The following is a 26507-nucleotide window of genomic DNA, read 5'->3' as shown; positions in this document are numbered from 1 at the left end:
ATATTGCGATCGAAACAGAGGACGAGGCAGATGATGAAGGACAAGGATTCAGTATATTGAAAAGTAGTACAAGCCATCAAAGACACGTGAAGGGGTGGGCCACTGAAGACGACGACATACCAGCAAATTTGCTCAAGGAATTAGGAGACAAAGCAGTGAAAGTATTAACAACACTTATTAAGCTTCACTTATTAAGCTTCACTTATTAACAACATTTACTTTTTGAGTGGAGAATCTTCTTGATGTTACAATGGCTGCACTAACTAAGAAAAAGGAAGTAAAGTGCAGTGATCACAGAATAATTAACTTTATGTCCCACATTGGAAAGACTATTGCACGCATACTGAACAGGCGGCTGGAAAATAAGATAGAGAAGATATTGGAGGAAGATCAATGTGGATTCCGGCAAAAGGGCGGCAAGGAAAAGGCATGCACCAGAGATGCTATTGTGTTGATGAGGATTATTTCAGAACGAGTTCTTGACGTAAAGGAGGAGTTGTGTTTGTGCTTCTTCGGCTGGCAAAAAGCTTTCGAACAGGTCAATTGGACTAAACTTTTGAAAATACTTCAAGAAATTGGGGTCAATTCGAATGACCGACGACTCATTCGCTACTTTTACATAGGACAACGAGTAAAGTTGTGTTTGAATTAAGGAGAAATTAATAGTGTGGAGATTGGAAGAGGAGTCAGACAACGATGTAGTACGTCGCCCCAATTATTCAACATTTACAGTGACTGTTTAGTGGAGGAAGCATTAATGGGAACTTGGGATTTGAAGATTGGAGGGCAGATTATTAACAAGGCAGGTATGCGGATGATACGGTTATTATAGCTGGAAATGAAGAAGGACTACAGGGATGATTGACAAAATAGTTGACACTGGGGAACTATATGAAATGGAAATGAACATCGAAAAATCAAAAGTCATGAGAATATCTCATAGAAACGCGCTCTTACCGGTCAGATTAGAACAAAGAAAACTAAGAGGACGGTAATTTTAAGTATCTGGGAAGTATTTTGACGAGAGACGCTTACTGCACTAAAGAGATCAGATCACGAATTGCCATAACCAAGGAGGCATTCAATAAGGAAAGAACACTGTCAACTAGGAGGCTTAATATTGAACTAAGGAAGAAGCTGGTTAAGTGCTATGTGGAATATTAGACTGTATGGTTCAGAGATTTGGACATTACGGAAGTTAGAGAAGAAATATAAATAGAGCTTTGATATCTGGAGTTGGAGGAAGATGAAGAAGATAAAATGGATGGAGAGAGTAACAAACGAAGACGCTTTAAAACGGATAGCAGATTAGAGGACGCTTTTAGCCAGCATCCTTCGTAGGAAAGTCAACTGGATTGGACACGTCTGTCCAGTGAAGAATTATCTTTTTATGCCGCCATAGAAGGAAAGATGGAAGGAAAGCGAGAAGTAGGAAGAAGAATACAACTGGTCGATGATTTGAAAAATAGATGAAAATATTTAGAGTTAAAAGAGAAAGCTGAAGATCGAGAAACGTAAAAAATTTCCAGGCCCAAACCTAAAATTTAAAACACTTCATTAGTCCCGGGATTCGCCAAAAGGCAGAATACTTAGTAATAATAATATTATAGTATCAGCAATTAAAGAAGTTCAATCATTGATATTCCATCCGTGTTTTATTTATTTTATTTTAACTTACGTTTCAAACTCACTGATTGCGTTCATAATCAGAGTTGAGTTAAATAAATAAATAAAACACATGTGGAATACTAAAAATTGAACATTTTAATTGAAAATTATAGTTATTCAATAAATGAGCGAATCAGATAAAACACATGTGGAATACTAAAAATTGAACATTTTAATTGAAAATTATAGTTATTCAATAAATGAGCGAATCAGATAAAACACATGTGGAATACTAAAAATTGAACATTTTAATTGGAAATTATAGTTATTCAATAAATGAGCGAGTCAGATAAAGCACATGTGGAATACTAAAAATTGAACATTTTAACTGGAAATTATAGTTATTCAATAAATGAGCGAATCAGATAATGTTAATATTTTATTTGTGTGAACATGTGAGATTCCAATTCGTACGTATACGCTACTTATGCTTCCTGAAATCGTTGTAAGTACGTTAGTATATATGCAAATATATCTGTAAGACTAATTTACATACATTGGAGACAATTTTTCATAGTCTCTTCTCCACATTTTGTTGCCTTGGAATACTGTTTTTAAGGGATATAACTAACAATTTTCTCACCCTTTTAACCACATGTTGGATGATGCCTGGCTACGGAATGAAACTAATTACCTCTAGCTTGAAGAAGGTGCTGGTTGATGGAAAGTTAACATACCTGTCACAAAAACCATCAAACACCAAAGATTAAAACATATGCCGTCCTAACAATGCAGCTAGTAATCTTAATGTTGCAACATTTAACGGCATCCAAACAGAACCTGTGAAACACACTTTAGGTATTAATACGTGAATGTTAAGCACATCAACGCTTGCTACTTTACCACCAGTAAATCCGTCACGTTCCGTCGTGTGAAATGTTTAAACAAACACAGAACTGTTCCCGTTTCTTTTTATCAGCTGGCTGCAGTTCTTGCACCGCGTTAACTTCATACAGATAAAAACGACTTCCTTCCTTTTCTTCTATTTGGTGAATATATTTTCAACGGTGTGGTTGCCGTGATACTGTCGCGGACATATCATATAGATATGTTGCTAAACGTTTCGTCTTCAAACCCATCACGAATATACCAACTTTTGGATCATGCTGTCTATAAAGAAATACCTGTATTCACGTGTTAAAGTATTGACTTCTCGAATTCGAACAATACACAGGACAGAAAGTTGGCGAAGTAAAAAAAAAAAAAAAAAAAAAAAACCAAAAGAGTAGCTTTTTACTAAGTGTCTACGAAATGGTCGAACTACTGAGAAATAAAGAAGTACTATGATCAAATTGCTTCATAAGAGAGCAAATATAGATAGTTTTCTACTTGCAAGCCACAAAACGTTCATGAAACTAACGACGCTCTGATTGAAAAAACGTATCTTCCGAATAAATAAATAAAAAATAATAATAATAATAAAAAAAAAAGTTGATACAGAAGTGGTTCTACAAACAGTACATCATTCAAATAGTGAGGGAATTGATAGAAAAACAGTATGAATTACTCATATGTGCTTGTTCAATGACTAACGGCTGTGTGCACCAACAAAGATCAAACGAGCGCTCATGTAAACGAATTCAAAATTAAACTTCCTAACTTGAACGTTGATCAAGAAATTCTGTTGCGCCATTGAAATTTTAAGTTTAGTACATTTGGTTCAGTATTGCAGGAAGTTAAACCCCGAAAATCCACCTTTAAGGTTAAACCTAGCTCATCCATCACTTGATCAAAACTTAAAAAGTTGAACGTCATTCACCAGTTGAACTTCGTTAGTACACACGGCCGTAACAAAAACTTTCGATTTAATGAAGACTTGCCAGTTATTAACGCTCATGAACCAATTGATATAGATTATGTATAAGTTGTAGTTTGTGTGTTGTTAACGCTCCTGAACCAATTGATATAGATTATGTAGAAGTTGTAGTTTGTTTGTTGAAGTTTAGAGTTTCCTTTCAGCACAGAGTCTATGTGAAACGTGGACCTACAGTTTAAGATGGGATCTGAACCACCCGAAATGAGTTCAACTTTTACTGCTGTCCCATTGGGAATCTAATTCGAGACCCTGCGTACCAAAGGCGCACGTGACAGCCACAAGATATGTGAAGAAGGCTATAAAACCTGTAGGTAATATCTGACAGGCTTATATTTCAATTAAGGACAGTTTTGCGCTCACGTTGGCAATACTACATGCTTGGCATTTTGTGCATGTGCGTTACCGATGCCTTGCATGTTGCCATTTGTGCAAGGCTTGATATGCTTGTGGTGAACAATGGAAATGGTGCAAGTGATTGAAAATCCCGCCGAGTGTGAGATAGATCAGTGATCAGGTTTTGGACCACGAAAAAAATGTGAAGACGCCACATATTTATCGTCAGTTAGGTGAGGTGTAAGGTGAAAATGACATATGTGAATACAAGTTGTTAAGTGGATACGTCTGTTTAACGCCGGTCGCATGAATGTTCAGAACGAGCAACGATCAGGATCGTCCATTGATTCATTTGGCTGGAAGCAGATGGACCACCCTCCGTACAGTCCGGATCTCGATCCTAGTGATTATTATCTATTCCTTTCCTCGAAGACATTCCTCACTGGGAAGCAAATCAACAACGCGATGAATCCACACAGACTGTAGAAGCTATCTGAACTAGCGTCCACTTTCTTTGGTTGAGGTTCTACAAAAGCTCATCTACAGCTACAAGTATCTCAACACTATGAAAATTATATTGAGAAAAGGCTGAACATACATATATCTCAACACTATGAAAATTATATTGAGAAAAAGCTAAACATACATATATATAGAACCAGAGGTGATTTAAATTTTTTAGTTTGGACGTTTTCATTTCAAAACGGACACTCATTAAAAAACTAAGCCTCGTATAAGCAAATCAGTTTAATTACAAAGACTGTTTGGCTGTACAAAGACAGTAACGAATAAAGAAAGATACGACATACAAAACTGAACGATATGACGGAAGAACAGGAAAGTCAAGTCGGAAATTAATACGAATAAGCGAAATTAATGTATTATAGAAAACAACCATCCTCCATTGATCCTTATTAAAATTGTTTTATGAAAATTTCGCTAAGTCCAAGCCTCGAATTCGATGGCTCATAACCAGGGAACCAAAAGTGTTCGTAATATTTCACACCATCATGCCAAGTTTCATATATATCGGATGAATTCAGTAACTTGTACAATACAGAGTGTCCTTGATTTTTCAGGACAGAATCGATTAAGGACAAAAGGACGGAAGTGGTTTTAAACAACTTCGCAAGAATTTTAAAGACTGAGGTTGAAAATGTGAAATTGGAAGATGTAAATACTTTCATCTATCTAAAAGTGGAACAGAAAATATTAAAGAATATATAACAGACAGACGTATTAAACTAGTTTGGAGTGCCTTTAAAAGAAAAGATTCACACTGGAAAATAAAATGGCAATGTATCTGAAGTATAAAATTTTCAATAAATTGATGCCTATTTTTACATGTGGATCAGAAGAATGGGCACGAACAAAATCAGACATTCATCGTCAGCAAACTACACAACGAAGCATGGAAAGATGTATGCTAGGAATCAACAGCAAACATACGAAAAAAATCATCCTGTCAGATTGAGGACAGGAATAATAGATATTATTGTGAAAATGAAGGCAATGGGTCGGATACATTGGAAGAAGAAAAGATCTAAGGACGAAAGAAATCCTTAACTGTAAAGAGAAGAATGATACATAAGAAAATAAGAATACAAATTAAGGAGTACAATATTTTATGAAAAAGTTGCTACAAGCTACATATTCATGGTGTTCCAATCCAGAAATCTGGTATCATAGCCTGATAATAGCCATCTCATAAACCTACAATTTGCTTTATTTATTTATTTATTTGGTTACAGTTCAGATTCAGCTGTTAACAAAGATTAATTAACTGTTCCATTCTATATCATCTTCCGTTTTCTATAAAATTCTTATATCCATGTATCGCAGCCTTCTTTTTTTTAATAGAAATTATACGAATAATTAACGTTTTCTCCCACACAGCTTATTGGGTTGAATATTAAGTGGGACGTCATGGAATCTCTGTTCAAAAACAAATTTTCACAATGCTAAAAATATTTTAAATAATTTCACTCTTGACGTAAGGATTAACATCAGATAATGAAAAAGGTGGCTTTATAATGTAACAAAGTCACGTGCCTTCTGAATTAAAAAAAATTTTGAGAAAAGTCATTATGAACATTTATTTCTGTAAACGAATTAGGAATGATCGACACAAATTTTAGTTATTTTACTTCTGATCATAAGCAAAATAAAATAATGATGATATTAAGATGAATACGAGGTGTATCCGGAAAGTAAGTACCGTTTGAAAAAAAAAAAAGGATTTTTTTTTTTAATTTTGTCACAAGAAAGAGCATATCTTACACTACTTTTCCACATAGTTTCCATCGTTGTTGAGGCACTTGTCGTAGAGATGGATCAACTTATCTAGTCCTTCCTCATAGAACGATGCCGTCAGTGAGTTTGAAACTACAGCCGCCAGTGATGAGAACCATTGCTGCACACCGAGTTTCACTTCGTCGGGAATTCGCCTGAAAGTGTTATCATAGTGAAACGTCTGTTCTCACGGATTTTTTTCATCAATTTTCCTCACCAAGTCATTGTTGGCAACAGAAGGCCGACCACTCCGGGGCTCATCTTGCACATTAGTTCGACCCTCATTAAACATCCTTACCCACTTTCTCACCATTCCATTAGTCATTGCGTTTTCACCATAAACATCTTTAATTTGACGATGCATTTCTGTTGGTTTCACATTCTTCGCGTTTAAAAATCGAATTACCGAACGAATCTCACAGTTGGCGGGATCGTCAAATGTCTTAGACATTTTAAACTTGCATTGTAAACAGACAACACTACGCAGAGCAACCAAAATGGTGTTAGTTGAGAACAGACGAACAAGGACGACTAGCGCGCAAGCGCGGAACGCCGATCGTAGTGCAGCAGCGGCGGGAATGCGAAACGGTACTTTTTTTCCGGATACGCCTTGTAGTTGAAAATCTAACGTAAGTTATCCTCACGTATAGAGATGCAAGGGCTCGGAAAAAAACCGGCTTTTTGGAAAAAAAAAAAACTAGGTTTTTTCTGCTTCGCTTTTTTGCTTGGGAAATTTTGGGCTTTTTTCAAAATTCTGCTTTAAATTGATAAAGCAGACTTTGTTTCGCTTCTCTATAACACAAAAAGTCATTTAATTGGTGGTTGATGCTGATAATAATATAAAACCTCGAAAATGAACTATGAATTTCGAAAAGATATTTCAAACAATTTTTCTTCAACATATTTACATTATGAATTCCATAGGATTAACCAATGTATATAATAAGCATTTTTTAACCTCCTATATACAAAAGTAAACAGAGTTGGCAAGAACCATGGTTGTTTTTGAAAATGCCAAAACCCCGTTTTTTTGGGGGATGTTTAAACCAGGCTTTTTTGATTTAGATTTTTTTGCTTTATGTATTTATATTACATATTCACAGAAATAAGTTTGTTTCGCCTTGGTGTTATTATGCAACAGCGGGGTTATGCCGGAAGAACTCCTATAAGCTTAAAGAAGTCCGATCAGTAAATTTCTTGAATTGAGAATCTCCCGCCAAAGCCATCGGGAAAATCCCGTCATTACTTGAAATGTAAGACAATAACGGGAGAATCCTGTTATTGCTTTGCATGTAAAATTTAAAGATCAACGTATCATAATCAGTACGCTAAAACTGAGGTATTAAATTACAAATTTAGTACGTAGATATCATTGAAAGTCCAATCCAAGCTAATGTTGGAAGCTACGTAGGCAATCGATAAATTTTGCCAATTTCTATCAATATATTTAAGCAATCTTGGCTTCTTTATAAAACAGGCATTTAGGCATGCAGAAATATACACTTTGGTTTCGTTTCGTATGTTTAGGCTTAACATCCTTACGAAATACCGAGGTTATCAAGGAGAAGACTTTCGCTTAAACTGACATCCGAACCGCTACTTGGTTTCCGCATGAAAGAAGGGTTGTGGTTCGACCGAGAATTGAACATGGGACACCTTGATTAAAAGGTGAAAGGGAAATAAAACTATTGCAGGTGGTTTGATATCTGGAAACGTCACCATGAAGTTCACACTATTCGCATTTATTATTATTTTTTATTTTTTTTGGTTTAAACCAATTATTAAAAAAAAAAGTTGGTGTAAACCAGCCAAACCTAAAAGTAAACACTTCTTTTAAAAAAATATACAAATAACTAGCAGAATAGTATGTAGTATTTTTACTTCAAAATATTCCATACCCTCTTTTTGAAACAAAATAAAATTAAAATAAAACATAAGAGAAATACTTAGATTTATATGATACACTAAAAGGCTGCACATCTAGAGCTTTTGGTTCTGTATATTCTTGAAATTCTATAGTTAAGTTTTATATAACTACCATCACGGTTTACCCAATCCTCAAGTTTTCTGAATTTTTAACAAGAGGGATTCAACATATCATTACGGAACTCCCCCCCCCCCAAAAAAAAAAAAGACTACGGAATATATTTAAGTTAAGCTAAATACAACTGCACAATAAACATGACTGAGTGATTAGCTTTTGCGCTTCTATCGGGAAGTCCGGGATTCAACCAGCATTCGACCATTCTGACAAAGCTTTTCTTCATTCCATCTGTGAATGTAGAAATAGTACGTGTACTGTGAGTTGACCGACTTCCTTTCATATTGTTTTTAAATCGTTATTATTATTAATTACCAGCAATGACGGTTTTGCGAAGGTTAGGGGGGCGGTCTTTCGGACTGAAGCCCGTTCCCCAAAGTTACGGAATGTCTGCAACAAACGAAATATCTATTAGTTATGCCTTTACTCATAAACTTTAAGCTCCCGTCAAATAAAAATTACGAATGTTTAGAAAAACTAAACATTAGTAAGAAAAAAACCTTCCCAAATTACTTTTGTAAATCCGCCACTAATTCTCAGTATAAAGTGATTTTTAAGGTTGTATCCGGAAGATTATTGCTAAATATATAAACGAAACAAAATATTAGTTATGCCTGTACTAATAAACTTCAAGCACCTCCCAAATAAAATTAGGACTTTTTAGGAAACGAAACAATAAGAAAAACCCCTCCTAAAGAACTTTTCTAAATCCGCTACCGATTCTCAGTATAAAATGATTTTTAAGGTTGTATCCGGAAGATCATTGCTAAACATATAAACGAAACGAAATATTAGTTATGCCTGTACTCATAAACTTCCAAGCACCTCCCAAATAAAATTAGGGCTTTTTAGAAAACGAAACAATCAGGAAAACCCCTCCTAAAGTACTTTTCTAAATCCGCTACTGATTATTTGTATAAATTGGTATTTAAGGTTGTGTCCGGAAAATTATTGCTAAATCACTTCACAGCTACAGTATAACAGAAATGTGGAAGTATGGTTTGACGGATATATTGAAAAACGTACGCTTTGACGGATATATAGAAAAACGGGCAAGTTTAACTTTTGAGCTAGAAGCTAGAGTACTAAAAGCTCTTAGAAATGAAACACGGATGACAAACTAAAATGATCTAGAGAAGAAAAAAGATGTCGATAACTCAAAAGTTAAAATAAAGTTAAATAGCCTCTAAAATTGCCCTCAAATGCTACATTCTTCATGTTAGCTTTAATTCGTAAAACATGTGCTCCATCCATCTTGATGGTGAATTTCAGAGCGAAATATCGCATTTAGGTCATGGAATTCTTATCTAACTATAGAATATACTATAAGAAAGCTATTTAGATAGAAAAATCATGAAAATGAAAAAAGCCCAAATTTCCAAAATTCTCGTTTTTTTCCCAAAAAAAGCCGGCTTTTTATGTAAAAAAAACATCGATTCAAAAAAGCCGGCTTTTTTGCATCTCTACTCACGTATGAAGCGAATCAAATGCATAGTGCAAAAGTCACTCATTATCAGTTGTTGTTTTCGAATTGCTTGCAGAGAACGTACATTGAACCACAATGTCTATTTGTAACATTATGAGAACTTCAAACGAAACAAAGGACACACAAATGATTTTTTTTTTAAGTTTAACGTCCCTCGGTTATGACATTTAAGCTAAAAGAGATGGATGATTAACGAAAAGGAGGCTGTAGGTGTTTCGGGTACTGTGTGTGTTGACGACTAGAGGTCGTACATTAAGACTGAAAATCTACGGGGGATAATCCCAACAAACACCCACAGCATTTTACGTGAAGTTTTCGGCGAGGTAATAGTGGCCCAGTTTCTCATTGAATTGCTCGTTTTCCAACGAGTACAGAGCTTTAAATTCCACATGACCAACAAAATGTCGACACGCTCAATCAAAAGCTAAACAACTTACGATTTTTTGCTTATGACCACCACGGAAAATATCATAACAGACAGAATTTCATGAGGAAGAAGTGTCATAGCAGTATATTCTCGTGACTTCTTTCAAAAACTGTGTAGAAAAATGCACAAAACTCGATATCAGTTCGAGACTGGGCCACTAATTCTTCACGACAACGCTCGCCTGCACTTTGGGAATGTCGTTAAGTGAAAAGCTACACGAGTACAGTTGGGAGATGTTATCTCACGCTCCCTACAAGTCCGGACATGAGTTCATTCGACTTACATCTATCCCTGAAGTTTAAACAATCTCTGAGTTGACGTCGTTTTACATCTCTAGACGAGCTTTTTGCCGCCGTTACTCGAACTGTTCCAAAGCTAAACAAAAATGGCATCTTGGGTGAAATACTGAGGCTCTTTGGACGTTGGGACACGGTAATTGGATTTCGTGGCGAAAAAATCTAGAGTCTGCGGATGGAAAAGTTTTGAAAAGAATTTGGACTTCGAATATCACTACAGAGGAGGAAGGAGAGAGACAGCCTTGAAAAGCAGAAATTTATTATAATAAGAAGCAGAGTGACTACATGGAAGGTTTGTAAAGAGATACCATAAAATAATAATAATAATAGGGTGGATTGATTTAAATCAAGATTTAAATCACTTGATTTTTTAAATAAAAATCGTTGATTTAAATCAAATTCCGAAATAATTTAAAGTGAAAATAAGTAAAGTCCTGTGTCTGATCTGTTATTTCGAATATGGAAGATGATAATCATAATACAATAAGACTCAAATGTACAGTATGTACAGCATAATAAGAAAACAAGTGTCATGCAGAGGATGATTAGGGAAAATCCCGTTTTGAACGGGTAACAGGGCAATCCTGTTTTCTTCTCTTCCTAACATAGGGTTTATATTGTAAATCGTTAACTATTCCAACGGGGAAATCACCATCGACATTTAAGATGAAGATTCTTTTGTGCGCGCGTCTATATATTTGTTCCCAGATAATAGGGCGTATTTAGAAGTGTCCTATCCCCTCTCCGAATTTTTTTAAGATTTTATAACTTTAGGCAAAATTTATAGATTTCGTGCCGCAAGCTAGTTACAATTTCCTTAAAAATATGCCCCTGCCAAATATCAGTAACTTTTGTGGAAAATAAGTGTCACTTCGGTAAGCATTGCTGTACTTTTTCCTTAACGCTTAACCTTTTAAATTAAATCACCTATTTTTAGGTGATAGGATAAAATCTTTATTATTCGATTTAAAAAAATATCAATAAAGCTTTTTACTTCTTTTTTCAGGACTGAAGGCATTGTAGAGTACGTTACATATGCTTTTATGCCTCTCTGTGTTGAGACATAGGATGTGATGACGTCATAAATTTAAAAAAGATATTTTTTGTTGTGCCTATTTTTATTATTTTTTGGCGGCCCTACATTTTGCAGTCAGAAGACTGAAATTCTGCACACTCGTTTAGTGCACCCTTAGTATTTTTTTAGATGATTTCAGATCTCTGCGTGAAAACAGGGGGGGTCCAGAGGGGCAAAAATGTATTTAAAAAAAAGAAAACCTTTAACAAAAAATAGCTTTCTTCACGATTTTCTCGCCTCAGATAGAGACATATGAATGGTACCATCTGAAAGGCTGTTCTATTCTGAAGATAATGATGTACGAACCATGATCTAGGATAAATAGGGATGCCTCAGGAAACTGTTACCTAAGATCCTGTTTTATACGGGAATCTGGGGTATTTGGGGATATTATTTTTCCGGGGCTTACTTTTGCATCTAGAAGTTTGAAATTTTGGACACTCATTCACTGCACCTCTTACTATTTTTCAGATTTGTTTCAGATCTTTGCCTTTAAACAGAGGTGGTACAGAGAGATAAAAGTTTAACAGAAAATCCCTTTTTTCGTGATTTTCCAACCCAGATAGCCTACACAATGGAGACATTTGAATGGTACCGTTTGAAACTCTGTATTATTGTGAAGAGAACGATGTAAAAATCATGATTCTAGAATAAATAGGGATGCCTGAGAAAATTTTTATATTACATCCGGGTCATGTGGGATATTGTGGGGATGTTCTTAGCTCATTGTTAAATATTTTCCCCACCCTTACTATTCAAGATAGAAGCTTGAAATTTTGTACACATTTAGTAAATCCTTAGTATTTCCCAGCTGATATTGAGATCTGTGCGTTAACACAGGGGAGTCCAGAGGGGATCAGAATTAAAAAAAAAAAAAATCAGAAAAAATCCCGACTTCTCTCAAAATTTTCCACTTCAGGGACATGATAGGGAAAATGTGAATGTTACCGTTTTAAAGGCTGTTCTATTCTGAAGAGAATGAGGTAAGAACCATGATCCTAGGATAAATAGGGATGATGCTTGACTGAAAGTCTATAATTTAACAAAAGCCGTAATTTAAAATTAAGAAACATTGTTTGGGATTGATATAGGTTAACGATTGGGGATTAATTCAAAATTCAACCCCAATACTTTCACTTAAATGGCATAATTGGCATTTAATACTAATTCGTAATGCTTTTCTTCAGTTCGCGACTTGTATTATACGAGGAGAAAAATTTGATTTAAATCAAAAAAATCCATTTAAATCAAAAAAATCATCAAAAATGATTTTTTTAAATCATGATTTTTTCCACCCTGAATAATAATAATAATAATAATAATAATAATAATAATAATAATAATAATAATAATAATAATAATAATAATAATAATAATAACACGTAAGTGAACAAAAATTAATGTGCATTATGTATGGAATAACTCTTGTACCTTATATTTTACATTTATGTTATTGAAATTGTATAAATATCTTGATATTTTTTGGAAAATTAAATGTATGTATTCAAAAAGTTTTATTTTACCGATGTGTGTTATTACTTCGTCTGTAACAAAATAAGTTAAAATACAGTAAATTATATATATCTTATATAAAGTTTATTACAACATTTTGGATAGGTGTGCTTAACTTTCCACGAATTACTCACAAACTGAACATATTTTTAGTTTTTATAACATACAAATCGCATGTATGGCTCGTAAATCACTGCAGAACATTGAGATATTAACGCTATTAGGCACCAAAGAAGTACGAAATGGGTCCTTCGGACCTAAAAGAAGGAAAGGTAATAATATGAAGTAGGAAATCAGTAAATCAGTTTCCTAATCAAATTCGATAATGGTATCACGGGTGCCCTTCGCAATATGTGGCTTCGCGTTGTCTTGAAGCACAACAGCACCTTCGCAATTCACATGCAGTAGCTTCACTGTTTTCAAATTTTCACGCACACGTTTCAATTAATACAAGTATATAGTTACATTAACTGTCACGCTTAGTCCACTAAAGCGTAAAGTAACTTCCTCTTAATGCAATGATAGTTTCTGTTGTGCCATAATCTCGTGTTAACTACTCATGAAATATAAAGAACATACTTATTATCGCACATCAGCATCCTCCATAAACGGATCCTTCTGACTACACAACAAAGAAATATATTATTTTGCTTGCATTGCTTTCTGAGTTCCACTCCACTCAACATTGCCCTACTTCACACCGTTCCTCATGGTGATGTTGGTGAATGTTTTCTGCACTGCATTGCAACTGAATGCTTCTCCAATAACCCACATGTTCGGACATTATCGACCTCAATAGCCGCCTTGAGAGTCTATGCTTTGTGGACTTCCCTCCCTGAAGATTTCATTGTCCTGATACTGTTCAATCATCTACCACATTACTATCAAATGAATAATGTATTTTTTTAAATTGCTTCCTTAGATACTGTTTCACTTTAAATTCAGAAAGCATACATGCTTGTGTAGAGCAGTTATAAAGAGGAGTCAATATAAAGATGAATCTTAATGATAAAATTAGTTCAAAGATGGGGTAAAAACTCAGGTTCTCAAAAGGGTAAAATATTTGGCCCTTTCTCACTGACGTCCTTATTTAATTGTGAGGACCACAACCAGCACGCTGCCCCAAGAAATATTCACTAACAAGGTTTCCACCTCGAAACGAAAAGTGAAAACTGGCAGACTTTTGTATGTAGGGAAAACTGGCAGACTTTTAGGTTAGTTATATATTATCGATACATTATAAAATAGTAGGTTTATGGGGTTAATTGCTCATTTTTATACCTCGTAATAAAAATAAAAATGATAAGGGTAAATACGTAAGAAACGTTAACCAACTTGTTTTCTTTTCATCTTACTTCTGAAGAATTAAAAACATATTTGAAGTAAAAACATATCGGAAGTAAAAATTTTTCTATGATATAAGGTTCCAGCTCAATTTAATTATGAATACTTACATCACACTTAACGTTATTCATGAAGTCCTGACTCAAATTCTTGACAATAGACCTTGTTATTCGAACTGGCATCTCTCCTAATACTTCAGCCTTCCATTTCTCCCATCGCCAGTCCTTTTCTTTTTCTGTTTCCTCCGTTAAATAGTTGCTCTTTGTAACAGTCTCAGCACCCTTTCTTTCCCTTTTACTACTACTACTACTACTACTACCACTACTACTATTAGTCGCCTTGATGTGACGACCCAACATATTGCTTCTATCTTCTTCTACATTTTCATTATTAAATTGTGTTTCTTCTCTTTCCGTCTTCGATTTTGTTCCCTGATTTAGGAAAGAAGAAAAAATATAAAGCACACACCAGAAACTCACAGAAAAGAAACAATATTTCATTTACAATAAAAATATTAAATTAAATTAGAACAAACCATTAGATAATGTTACTAAAGGGAATATTAACATATGTCTGAAGATTTCAAAATACGACACACTTCTTAGAAGGACAGTTTTATTCCTGACATTCATCACTGCATATATGAATTGTGAGCAAGTATTATGAAGAAATAGGTATAACAGCAAACCCAAAACATAATTATGATCTTTTTTAACAAAATTAATTTCAACGCTTTTATCCAATTTATATACGAAGTACTGCAGTCAATTCGAAATGAAACTATTGTGATGAGAATTACTAATTTCTTTACCTTCATTAAATATTTAAAGTACAATAAACTACTATTTTCCGTAAATATCAATAAATAAACAGTGTGCGTCACAAATTTTGAATCAAAATTTAATTTTCTTACCCCATATTTAAGTATTATTTTATTGTTTATCCATTGGTATTACAGTAATACTTCATATAACTCTATACTTACATTATACTTTGACTTCTGCCTCTGATTTGATATAGTTTCCCTTCCCAAAGACATATCCCACGGACTCTGTCTATAAATCCTAACATCTTGTCCGCAAAACTGTGGGAAGTGAAGATACTGGTTGCCTTCCCTATCTTCACCAAGATTGTAAACTTGAAGATCCTCTAATGGTTGGTCATTTAATGCTTCTTGAATTGTTTTGTGATTATGCTGGAAATAAATAAATATCTTTATAAAAACAACTCTCAGTTCAAGTAAAATAACCTTTTATTTCTTTAATACACTGTATGTACCTTTCTGCTACAGACGACTTCACTATGAAAAAAAACTTATTGTGTGTATTAATTAAACTAAATAGATTATAAAACAAATTACACTGCAAATATCTGTGGTGTTTTACTGCATATTTAACACTTTCACAAGTGCGTAGATCAATTCTGCGTACTATCAAGAATATGAATTGTTATCTGACACACAGAATTCTGTAGTTTTGAAGAATAGATCGAGATTAGAACAGTTAGGAAATGTTTACAAAAATGAACAGAAATGAGATTTTTAAATTCCACAATTACACCCTATACTTTGGAGAAGACAGATGATAAATGCATATGGATGATGGAAGAATTGGTGGAACTGAGGAGGAGAAAATGCTTGAACCTTTAGAAAAACTCACAACCACGATGCTGTCAACACAAGCTCATGCGGTTGGGATCAAATCGGTGCTAATGGGTATCACAAGTAAGCTCCGTGCCATTGTGACCTCATAAATGTTTATGAAAAACGCTTGCCACTAAGAGATGCGTCCATATAGCGAACTATAAAACAAATGCACAAAATACTCATTTCATCTATCATCATCATCTTCCTCTTTTTCCTATTCCTCTGGGACCACCACTGTCACAGTATTATTAACAACAATATTAATAACATAATTTAACTTCTTGCTGTCTGCATTACAATTACTAGCTTATACCTAGTATTTATTAACTTCAAATACAACGCTGATTATCAGGTAAAAACGAAACCAGTTAAAGAACTTGAGGAATTCATATAAATTGATTAAAGGTTCTCATTCAATCCTAAGTGGTGCTATATAAGATTCATAGTGAACAACATCACATGTGTATTTTTTCGGTGCTACGTCAAAACATCGACGGTACATAATATAGATAGCCAAATCATTGGCAACTCAAACATCGACACTTAAAATATCCGACATTCAAAATATCGACACCACACACGAAGATACGGAGGTCATGGGGGATAAGTTAACTCAGTGTCAAAATTTGGGGGATATTGCTCCAAGGCACATGAATTTTTATCCAATGGAACTCGCAATTTGTTGTTGATTAAACTAGGAAATCACACTCTCGAAACCCATTACTGTCGAACCCAGTTCCTATTTGAAACAATGAATAAATGTAAACAGTGTCTACAATAATGTAAGCTATATGTTTAATATTGAACCAAATTGACTATGTTTAGGTATATCTAAAATAATGTGGAAGGGTATTTTTTAAAAGCAAATGTTAAGTATTACCTGACCAACGAACGAGTGCGGGTGGCCGGTTTTGGAACTAAAATACAAACAACAGTGTTTCTAACCGGATTACTTGTAATTAATCTATTACAGTTATTTTTGTCCTGTTCATAATAAACCACTTCACGCATATGTTCAAGTTAAGACAAACACAGTTTCAAACACGGGCGTCTCTGGCGGGGAGACGAGGGGGACGCGTTCCCCTCAATATTTTAAAGTACAAAATATTTTATTCTAATTTAATTTATATATTAACAACAGAATAACATATAAATACTATTATATTTATTTGGAATATAATATTCAGGTTGTGAAACGATTATAACAGAGTTCTTGATATACCTAAGGAAGTCCGTGAAGGTAAGCAGAAAGGTAAGAAATGGAATCGAATATTATACACAGGTTGGGCTAGGTAGTACAATTTAAATCACTTTCTTTGATGCCCCCCCCCCCTTCCCTCAAATTTTACATGCTAGAGATGCCAGTGGTTTCAAAAGTTATAGAAGTTATTTCCAGAACACTTTAAGAGACTCAAAAACAGTACATACACCCTCCATATTAATTTGTCAATAACTTGCGAATAAACATCAGTGTTGTACAAAGAAACACTACGAACTTCGTAGCATTCGAGTGTAAGGAATTCCTACTTCTTTTATTGACAAAACCTCGAAGTTCATCTTTGTGAATCCACAACACATCTGCATTACTGCAGGAATAACCATTCTTGCATTCAATAACAACTATATAATTTATGGCGTTCTTTATTAAGCGAAACAGATTAGGCTACTTATAACATGTAAACTTCAACTTTTAGAAATCGCTGAATACACTGCAGGGTGACGCTCTCCGCTCCTCTGTCCCACCGCGCTAACCTAGAAACCAGGGTTGAGAAAAAAAACACGTTTAAAAAAAAAGAGAACGCTTTTAAGTTTAAAACACTTTTTTCTTTTGTTTTTTTGTTTAAAACGTTTTTAACGTTTATAACAAAGTACTTTGTTTTAAACAACAACAACAACAACAACAAAAAAAACGTTTAAAATGTTTATTTTGTTTAAAACAATAATCTAAATAGGCATATATATATTCCATTTTTACACGCTCACAGCTATTGCTTGTCATCTATATTCAACCGTTAGATCAAATTTCGGGAACTTTCCTAATTTCGATCCGTCCAAATGTTCAATTCCGGAGAAAGAAATCGGGATTTTCCCGATTTCTGTTCACTGAATATGTAGTTTCTTTGTGTTACGTTCTACTGGTCGTCTGCATTCTTAATCTTTAAACGTCCATTGACGCAACTGCTGTATCAGGGCTTTAAACCTCAATGGGTTGGAACCAATTTATTCCTGAAGGATGCAGCTTTCCGCCGGTGTGCATTTTATCTATGTACGGGTACCACGTGGCGGTGGGAGGAGGGTAAATATCGTGTTCTTTTGTTTCTTTTTAAACGGTTTCTTAGGAGCCATTCCCCCTCTTGGGGGATAGATTCATAAAAATTGGTACGTGAAGCAATGAAGTAGGCCATTACATGGTAATATCGTGTATTTGTACTTCTTGCTTATATGGGGGAGCAGGGCGGGGGCAAAGTTAGACAATTTTTGGAGTTTCAGTTTTTTGACGTAAATTACATTTATTTTTACAACAAACATCAATAGTTCAGCTCCTAATTAAGCTAGAAAGATGATTTGGTACCAAAGTACTCCTGAGGAATGAAGCCTTCCGCTAATATGCATTTTATTAGGGACGGGCACGAGTAGAGCTAAAACTCGACTCGACTCGAAACTCGAAGCAAATTCGAGTCGAGTTTTGAGTCGAGTCAAAGGTAATTTTCTCGAGTCGAGTTTCGAGTCAAGTCACTGTTTTGAGGTCGAGTTTCCAGTCGAGTCGAGTTTGAAAAACGGCTCGCTCGTTTAGCTCATTTTAACTCGTTTTGAAATTATGGCCTGATTAGACTGGAAAGCGAAAGTCATAAGAAATGTAAGCAGTAATATGGAAAATTTTTACTGTTGCTCAGAAGATGGGACACTGCTCGCATCTCGTCTCGTCTCGATTAACAAGACGACTATGGATTTTAATAACGAGACAGCCTCAAATGTGAGCACCCATGTAAACACCGGTATATACAGCAGTCCTTATCACCAAGGCTGAGACCTGCACGATCTAACATTTGAGCCGAAGCAGAAGTCCAACCCAGGTAGTAATGTTAACTGGCTCAGTTCGGTTCAACTGAGGAGCAGCTCGAGCCCGCTCGGTTGAAATGAGGCACCGACTCAGCTCAGGTGAGCCATTGGCTCGAGCCGGCTCGGTTGGGTGAGCTGTTTGCTCGGTTCGATAGCGAATGAGCTGTGAGCCGAGCCGCTAGAGCCATTGAGAACCCGAGCCGAGCAGGTTTGAACATGTTTGGCCGACGCAGTCTAGCTTTTAACGATTTTTGGTTCGAGCCTGGATACTTGCTCCTCCGGAACTGAAACCCAGTGCCTCGTTAACGATGTCCTTGCTTCCTTGACTTCACCTTTTCCGAGGTCAGCAGTCAACTAGTTTTTAGTATTCAGATACAAAACGCCCATCATTCATGTTTATACACGCCGGTGATGATGATAATAATAATAATAATAATAATAATAATAATAATAATAATAATAATAATAATAATAATAATAATAATAATAATAATAATAATAATAAGTTGTAGTAATAGTAAGTATCATTGATAATAACTCGAAACTCGAGTCAAGTTGGAGGAAATTTTTCGAGCCGAGTTCTCGAGTTGAGTTTAATGATGTCGGTTTCGAGTCAAGTCGAGTTTCAATGAAAACTCGCTGGTGCATATCACTACATTTTATGTATGTAGGGGATATTTATGTACGGTCGAGAGAGGGAGGATTAAGTTCATTTTTTAAATTTTTCATGAATTTTTTCATCAGATTTTGGAGGTCATTCCTCCCCCTTTGTGGTACATCCACAAAAATTAGTATGTGAAGCAATGAAGTAGTCCCCTACATGACAGTAACCTGTATATGTACTTATGTTTATAGAGGAAGAGGGGTCAAATTTGGCTAATTTACATTTAGTTTCAGAGCGGTTCCATATAAGGCAAGATATATTTTACTGAAGTGGTCTAGAAGCATAATTCTTGTTCGTATACATGATGTGTGCAACAAAAATGATTTGCATATGGACGTGGTACTGTCGTGGGGGAGGGGGGAGAGAATGTCTAATTCAATGAATGTTTATCTGCGCATTTTTTAAATACTTCCTACATGACACGAATTCATTACGCAATGGCAGCAATAGCTACCATTTCTTATATTATTGTCACAAGTACGTGGCCTACACATTAGCATCATTTTGTCAGCGCAGGTGACTGCAAGAGTTGCCAGGGCCCTACAAAGTAAATATTTTCATATTTTTAAATGATTTTATGTCTGTTCGTTTCTAGAAATACGGCGGGAATTTCACGAATGTTACCTCGTTGGAATATGTGGTCTATAAGCTTTCCAACTGTGTATAAATCATGACTCAGTGATAATTAGAAGGGTCACCAGAGCCCCGAACGTGAGACTCTACCATTTTGTTAAAATCCCTGGTGGGCGTCTAAAGGTTAATTGTGTTGTTATGCCGTAGACACTAATCACTGTCAGCTATCCATGTTGCAGATAGAGATGTATCTTGAAAACTGTTTAGTTAAAAAATGTCATTTACTCCTTGTAGGCTAGTTACTGCTCTTTTCTATGAGTTGTATTGTATTTGTCAGGGTATTTCTTTTAGTTTATGATGTGAGAACTGTTCATTATTATGGAAATGATAATGACCAGGGCCCGGATCTTGTTGACAAGTCAACTTTTTTCTGTTACGCATAGGACAAGGCAAGTTCAAATAAAAACGTTATCCATCAGCTCTAGGTTCTAAAAATATAGTTTTTTAGGGTCACCTTTTGGTCACTTTTTGCCGTTTTGAAATTTCAGGTCATTTTTTAATATTTTAAGGTAACTTTTAGGTCATTTATGGTCTTTTTATTCTTTTTTTTCTATATAAGGAAATCTTTAAATGAACACGGTTTACGAATGTGGAAAAATACGAAGTTAAATAATCTCTTTTCTTGCCTCCTGACTATTGGGGTGGAAAAACTGCATTCTTAACAAGCTAATGAAAACTAAGCTGTAGCTGGTTAACGAAAGGTGGGGGTCAGTAGGTGGCCAAACAGATAGTTTTGGGTTGTTGACCACAAAGGATGTGATCACGTGAATAACTAAAAATGGATTAGAAGGCGTACAAGGATTTTAAACGTTTCTATCTACTATTTTCATGTAGTCTACACGCGAACTTTTATTGTTTAAGAGTGCTTCCTAGCTTCAACTCGGGAGTGAATTGACGCTTTCAATACTTACAATGCCGTACAATGGACTGATCAATAGAAATAAATGATCAATGGACTGCAACTAAGTGAAACAATACTTTTTGAATATGAGTAAGAAATGTTAACTAAAAATCCAATGGATATTAAAAAATGTCAATGTTTAATGAAATAAACGTTTAAGAAAACGCAAGTTTTAAGGTCATTTTTTGTGATTTTTAGGGTCATTTTACAGGAATTTTAGTGTCATTTTATAGGTCACTTTTTAGAAAATTTTAGGTCAACAACATCCGGGCTCTGATAATGACCAAAAAATACTCAGTTTTGAATTTGTGAATTTGGATCTTAGAATAGTGTATAGTGTGTTTAACCTCAGTTATTCTTGGCAATTAAGAAATGTTCATATACTTCATTTGAATTTCTGTTGGTTTAGTTATATGCACATTGATGTACAGAGTTTTGTTCAGTAATTGCTGTTATAATAAGAATATAACTCTGCTTGTAATCTACTCCATGCACAAATCCTGCGGAGGATGGGTTGTTTGTTAGAAAATTAAATTAGCTTCTTCAATCTGATACGCTAGTTCTTTTAAACATGTCCAACCACCATCGAAAAAGAAACACATTTAAAACAATTTGTTTAAAACGTTTAAAACAAACTGAATAAAACAATAGCCCTCGTTTAAAACATGTTTTAAACATTTTGTTTTAAACATATCAACCGTGCTAGAAACTGATGTAAACACAACAGCAATGACCTAATCGATAAACCGCATTAATATCCTGGTCAGGTAATAATTATTTTAATGTGTTATCACCAAAACTGATAAAGATAAAAAACTGATAAAGGCCAAAAAAAAAAAAAAAAAAAAAAAAAAAAACTAAATTTGTGTAAGAAATGTAAAATGACAGAATTCCACTGTCCCATCTTCTTTATCTATTGTTTGAAACAGATAAACAAGAAATGTCTATAACTTGAAATTATTACAAGCATTCAAAATTATCTAGGAAATCTAGAATATATTAATGGTGTTGTACATAAATATAAATATCCTTATTTTTACTTATTTAATTTCTCTACTTAGAATTGTTCATGTGTATCTATCCCTGTTTAATGGTTTGATGATATCTAGGATCAATATTAACAGATGAAAACCATATTCACGAAGAAATTAAATGTCAACTAAAAGCCGTGAATTCGTTTTATTATTCAGTTCAAAACTCTTGTTGTCGCGAATTCTGTCGAGGAATTTGAAGCTTAAAATATATAAAACGATAATCATGCCTCTTGTTCTATACCGTTGCGGAACATGGTCACTTACTCTGAGGGAAGAGCGTAGCCGGAAATTATTTGAGAACAAGATCCTGAGACGAATATTCGGACCCACGAGGAACGGGAATGGAGAATGGCGGAAACTTCATAACGAGGAACTACATAATTTATACCGTTTACCAAACATTGTTAGGGTCATCAAATCTAGGAGGCTCAGGTGGACAGGTCAAAAGGTAAGAACGCTTTCAAAGTCTTAACTGGAAGTCCAATCGGGAAACGACCATTAGGAAGATCTAGACGCAGATGGGAGGACAATATTAAGATGGATCTCGCACAAATAAGAATACGAAGTAGAAACTGGATCTAGTTGGCTAAGGATAAAAGTCAGTGGAGAGCTTTTGTGAACGTGGCATTAAATCTCTGGGTTCCGTAGGCCATAGAGTAATTAAGTAAATAAGTAAGATGTTGCTGGATGTTATTGCTGCTGTTCCACACTTCTGCTTAGCTGAATGATTAGATAAGCGCGCCCTTCTTTTGTGTTTCTAAAAGCCGGGAATTCGTTTTATTATTCACTTCAAAATTTCTTGTTGTCGCGAATTCTGTCGAGGAATTTGAAGCTTAAAATATATAAAAGATAATCATGCCTCTTGTTCTGTACCGTTGCGGAACATGGTCTACGCTGAGGGAAGAGCGTAGACTGAAAGTATTTGAGAGCATTTTAAGTCGGAACTTCTGATGTTGATCCACCATCGTGAGCCTACTTGAAAACTGTGAATTAAGAGGTGAAGGACTCCAGACAAGTATGTCAGATATAATGGTAGTGTGCCTCGAAGGGTCACGTCACCGACCACAAAGTGTACACAAGAAGAAACACTGAACTTGTTGCTTGGAGTTGTGTTTCTAGCTCGGAGAAGTCCATCAGAAGGAACCGACGTGGCCTGGGAATGACATGTACCTCTTTAACACTGCAGTGGTCGCGTAGCCCACTAGAACGGCATTAGTCGCGTGAAGGACAACAGTCCTCCATTTAAATATATTTTACTGTAATTTTTATGCAGTTAACGTTTATTCTAATTGAATTGTATATTCCATGTCAATTGAATATTTAACAACTTTTAAATGAAATATTAATAGGATCTATTAAGATAAAAAAAAAAAATAATAATAAATTGTAATAACAACAGAATTTACTGAAATGGTGAGAAAAACAAACCGTATGGAGGACTACTGTCCCCCACGCGACTACTCTAGTGTTAAGGAACATGCTACTCAATTTGAAGAGGATCTAACTTATCGACCAGAGCTTTTTCAAGCTTTGCACGAATATGATTCCTCAATCCGGTCCAGTGTGTTGATACTGTGATTCCTCATTCGAAACGAAGGGGACAGATACTTCTGGAAACGAATTTAGTAGGCAGACGAGGCCTCATTGAAGATGAACGGTCGCGTTAACAGATACAATTGTGTTTATTGGAGTGTTATCAATCCCATGAAACTGCGACAGAAGAGCTAAACATCCCTGATGTCATTGTTTAAAGTGGTGTCATAGGACCATTTTTTTTAAAAGGAACTGTTACCAGTGACATGTACCTTCAGATGTTGCTGGTAATTGTCATTGCAGAACTTGAAAATAGCCCGCTGTTACGAAAACATTCAATTCACGTGGCAACACGATGGAGCACTAACTCACTTTGGTGTTGTTGTGAGAAAATTTTTGGATCAACATTTCGATGAATGGATTGGTCGTCGTGATACGACAGATTGGCCACTCTGTTTATGACCTCACACTATGCGACTTCTAGATGTAGACTATTATCAAGGACTACGCGTTTTCCGGGCAACTGCTTGATGTGGATCACTGGAAGCAGTTACTCGAAAAACCACTTGAAAGACTGGATGCCAATCCTTGGTTGTGTCATGATATTGCATATGCATATGTATGCGTATCATCAGTGCTGAAGAGATGTACCTTATATTGAACATAATGGGAGACAGTTTGAACAGTGTTTGTGAGTACATTAAAGACTGTGAAGTCACCTAACTTCTATTATTTCTTCACATATTGGGAAAAGCGACAAGCAAGAAGGCAGATTGAAAATATTAGAAAATAAAATTCTGAGACGAATATTCGCACCCGAGAGGGAAGGGAATGGGGAATGGAGGTAATTTTACAGCGGAGAATTGCATAGTTTATACTGTTTACCCAACATTGTAAGGGTCATTAAATCTAGCAGGCTCGGGGGAGCAAGTCGTGTAGAGAAAATGAAAGGTTTCAAAATTTTAACTGAAACAGAATCGGAAAAAGACCATTAGGAAGATCTAGGCGCAACGATATTACGATAAATCTAGCAGAAATAGGAATACAAAGTAGAAAACGGATTCAGTTGGCCAAGGACAGAAGTCAATGAAGAGCTTTTGTGCATGCGACATTAAACCTGCGAGTTCCATAGGCCATATAGTTAGTTTAGTTAGTTATTATATGAAATCTGTATGAACAGATAACAATGTGCGTCTCTCTCACCCACATTGCGTACGTATCAACATCACATGCAGCCTCTGTGTGGGTGAAAAGTCCGTTGTGTTAACAAATGAAATAGAAGAGCTCATGTTATTAAGTGAGTTGTTGTGCTGTATCACGAAAATGAGCGAACGAAGTTACAAGCAACGGTGTGCCAGTAAGTTCTGTTTTAAACTTGAGTACAACATAACCGAGACTCTGCAAAAAATTAAAGAGGTCTATGGCTTTGTGATGATCCGTTGTTTAACTGGTTCAAAGGTTTTCCGAAGTCCAGGGATCAATGGAAGATAAACCTCGGTTTGGAACGCCCGCAATACCCAAAAATGGGTATATGGAACGAATTCGAGACATTGTATGGACTGACCGTCGTTTAAGTGTCAGAGTAATAGGAGACGAATAGAATTTAAATGACACGATCGTCCATCAGATTTTACCAATGGCATGGGGATGAGAAAACTGTGCGAAACTGGTACCGAAGAATCTCACTCCTGAACAAAAGCACTACACGGAAAATGTGTGCTATAATCTCTTGGTGCGGACTGAAAATAAGTCAAGTTTTTGAAGAATGTCACAGATTTGAATCTCTGAGCAGGAAGCCGAAACCAAATGACAAAATGCAGAGTGGCACATTCCCATCTCACCACGACCGAGAAAAGCGCCAAGAAGCAAATTAAGAATCAAACCCATGCTTATTTGCTTTTCTGGCAATGAAGGAATTTGCATTTCCATAAAGAATTTGCATTTCAAGGCAAAGGTCAACAGACACTTTTAATGACGTTCTTGAACGACTGCGAAAACGGGTCGCTCGTGTGTGATGAGACACCTCAAACCCCTGAATGCCACACATCGACAATTTTCGTGACACAGTGTTTTTGGTTGTGGAGCTTTTGGCAAGGAAACACACCCCTGTATTGATATTTACCTGTAACAGTCTATTTACAATAAAACTTTTCTAGCTATTCTCTTCTTCAGCTCACTATGTATTAATGTCTCAAGATATTTTAAACTTCAATTCTAAATTCTGGCAGCTACCAAGTTGTTATGACAAGATGGTCAGACATAATAGCATATACATGACACCAATATTTGAATGAAAAGAGATATATCACAATTTCTTGTTTCTTACATGACTAATTTATACTTACAAGTAAGTAATCACATAGTCCCTTCACTAACCATACTCGTTGATGAAAACTTAGTTCATGAAATTCAAATTCTTCCAATGGATTCCAATCTCCTAAAATTTTCCAAAAATGAGGTTCAAGTCCTATCGCATCGAAAACCTTTGGAAAAGAGAGAACATTCACTAAGTACACAACTATAAAAATTCCTTAACACTATTACATTGCGCTACATAACAGAACAGGATTGTGGTGGCGGAGACAGTAAGTGTCTACTTACAGAGGTTGTTCAGCCTACGTTTGGCCGATTTCGTTCCTTCCCCCTCCCGGGCAGAATGGACTCACCCAACCTGGCTCGTGGCGTCCTGTGGTGTTGTGCAGTGGCTTCCTGGGAACGGATTTGTTTTTCCGCGCGGACGAAAATAA

At 35.5% G+C, this 26507-nt stretch overlaps 1 protein-coding gene across 4 annotated transcripts in view; it reads right to left on the bottom strand.

The window, feature by feature from the left end:
- The window catches only part of LOC145686345 (uncharacterized), a 244867-nt gene that overhangs the window by 33574 nt on the left and 184786 nt on the right, over positions 1-26507 (bottom strand). For all 4 annotated transcript variants that reach the window (XM_081759588.1, XM_081759589.1, XM_081759586.1 and 1 more), the window contains exons 9-11: positions 26106-26243; positions 15276-15485; positions 14401-14721 (exon numbers count right to left, since the gene is read on the bottom strand). In XM_081759588.1, coding sequence (XP_081615714.1) covers positions 14401-14721; positions 15276-15485; positions 26106-26243 — 669 coding nt within the window. The remainder of the gene's footprint in view (positions 1-14400; positions 14722-15275; positions 15486-26105; positions 26244-26507) is intronic.

This window comes from Thermobia domestica, chromosome 5 (genome assembly GCF_964235325.1).
Source record: "Thermobia domestica chromosome 5, izTheDome1.hap1.1, whole genome shotgun sequence".
In the NCBI taxonomy this organism is placed as follows: Eukaryota; Metazoa; Arthropoda; class Insecta; order Zygentoma; family Lepismatidae; genus Thermobia; species Thermobia domestica.
This window is presented reverse-complemented; position numbering and strand designations above follow the sequence as displayed.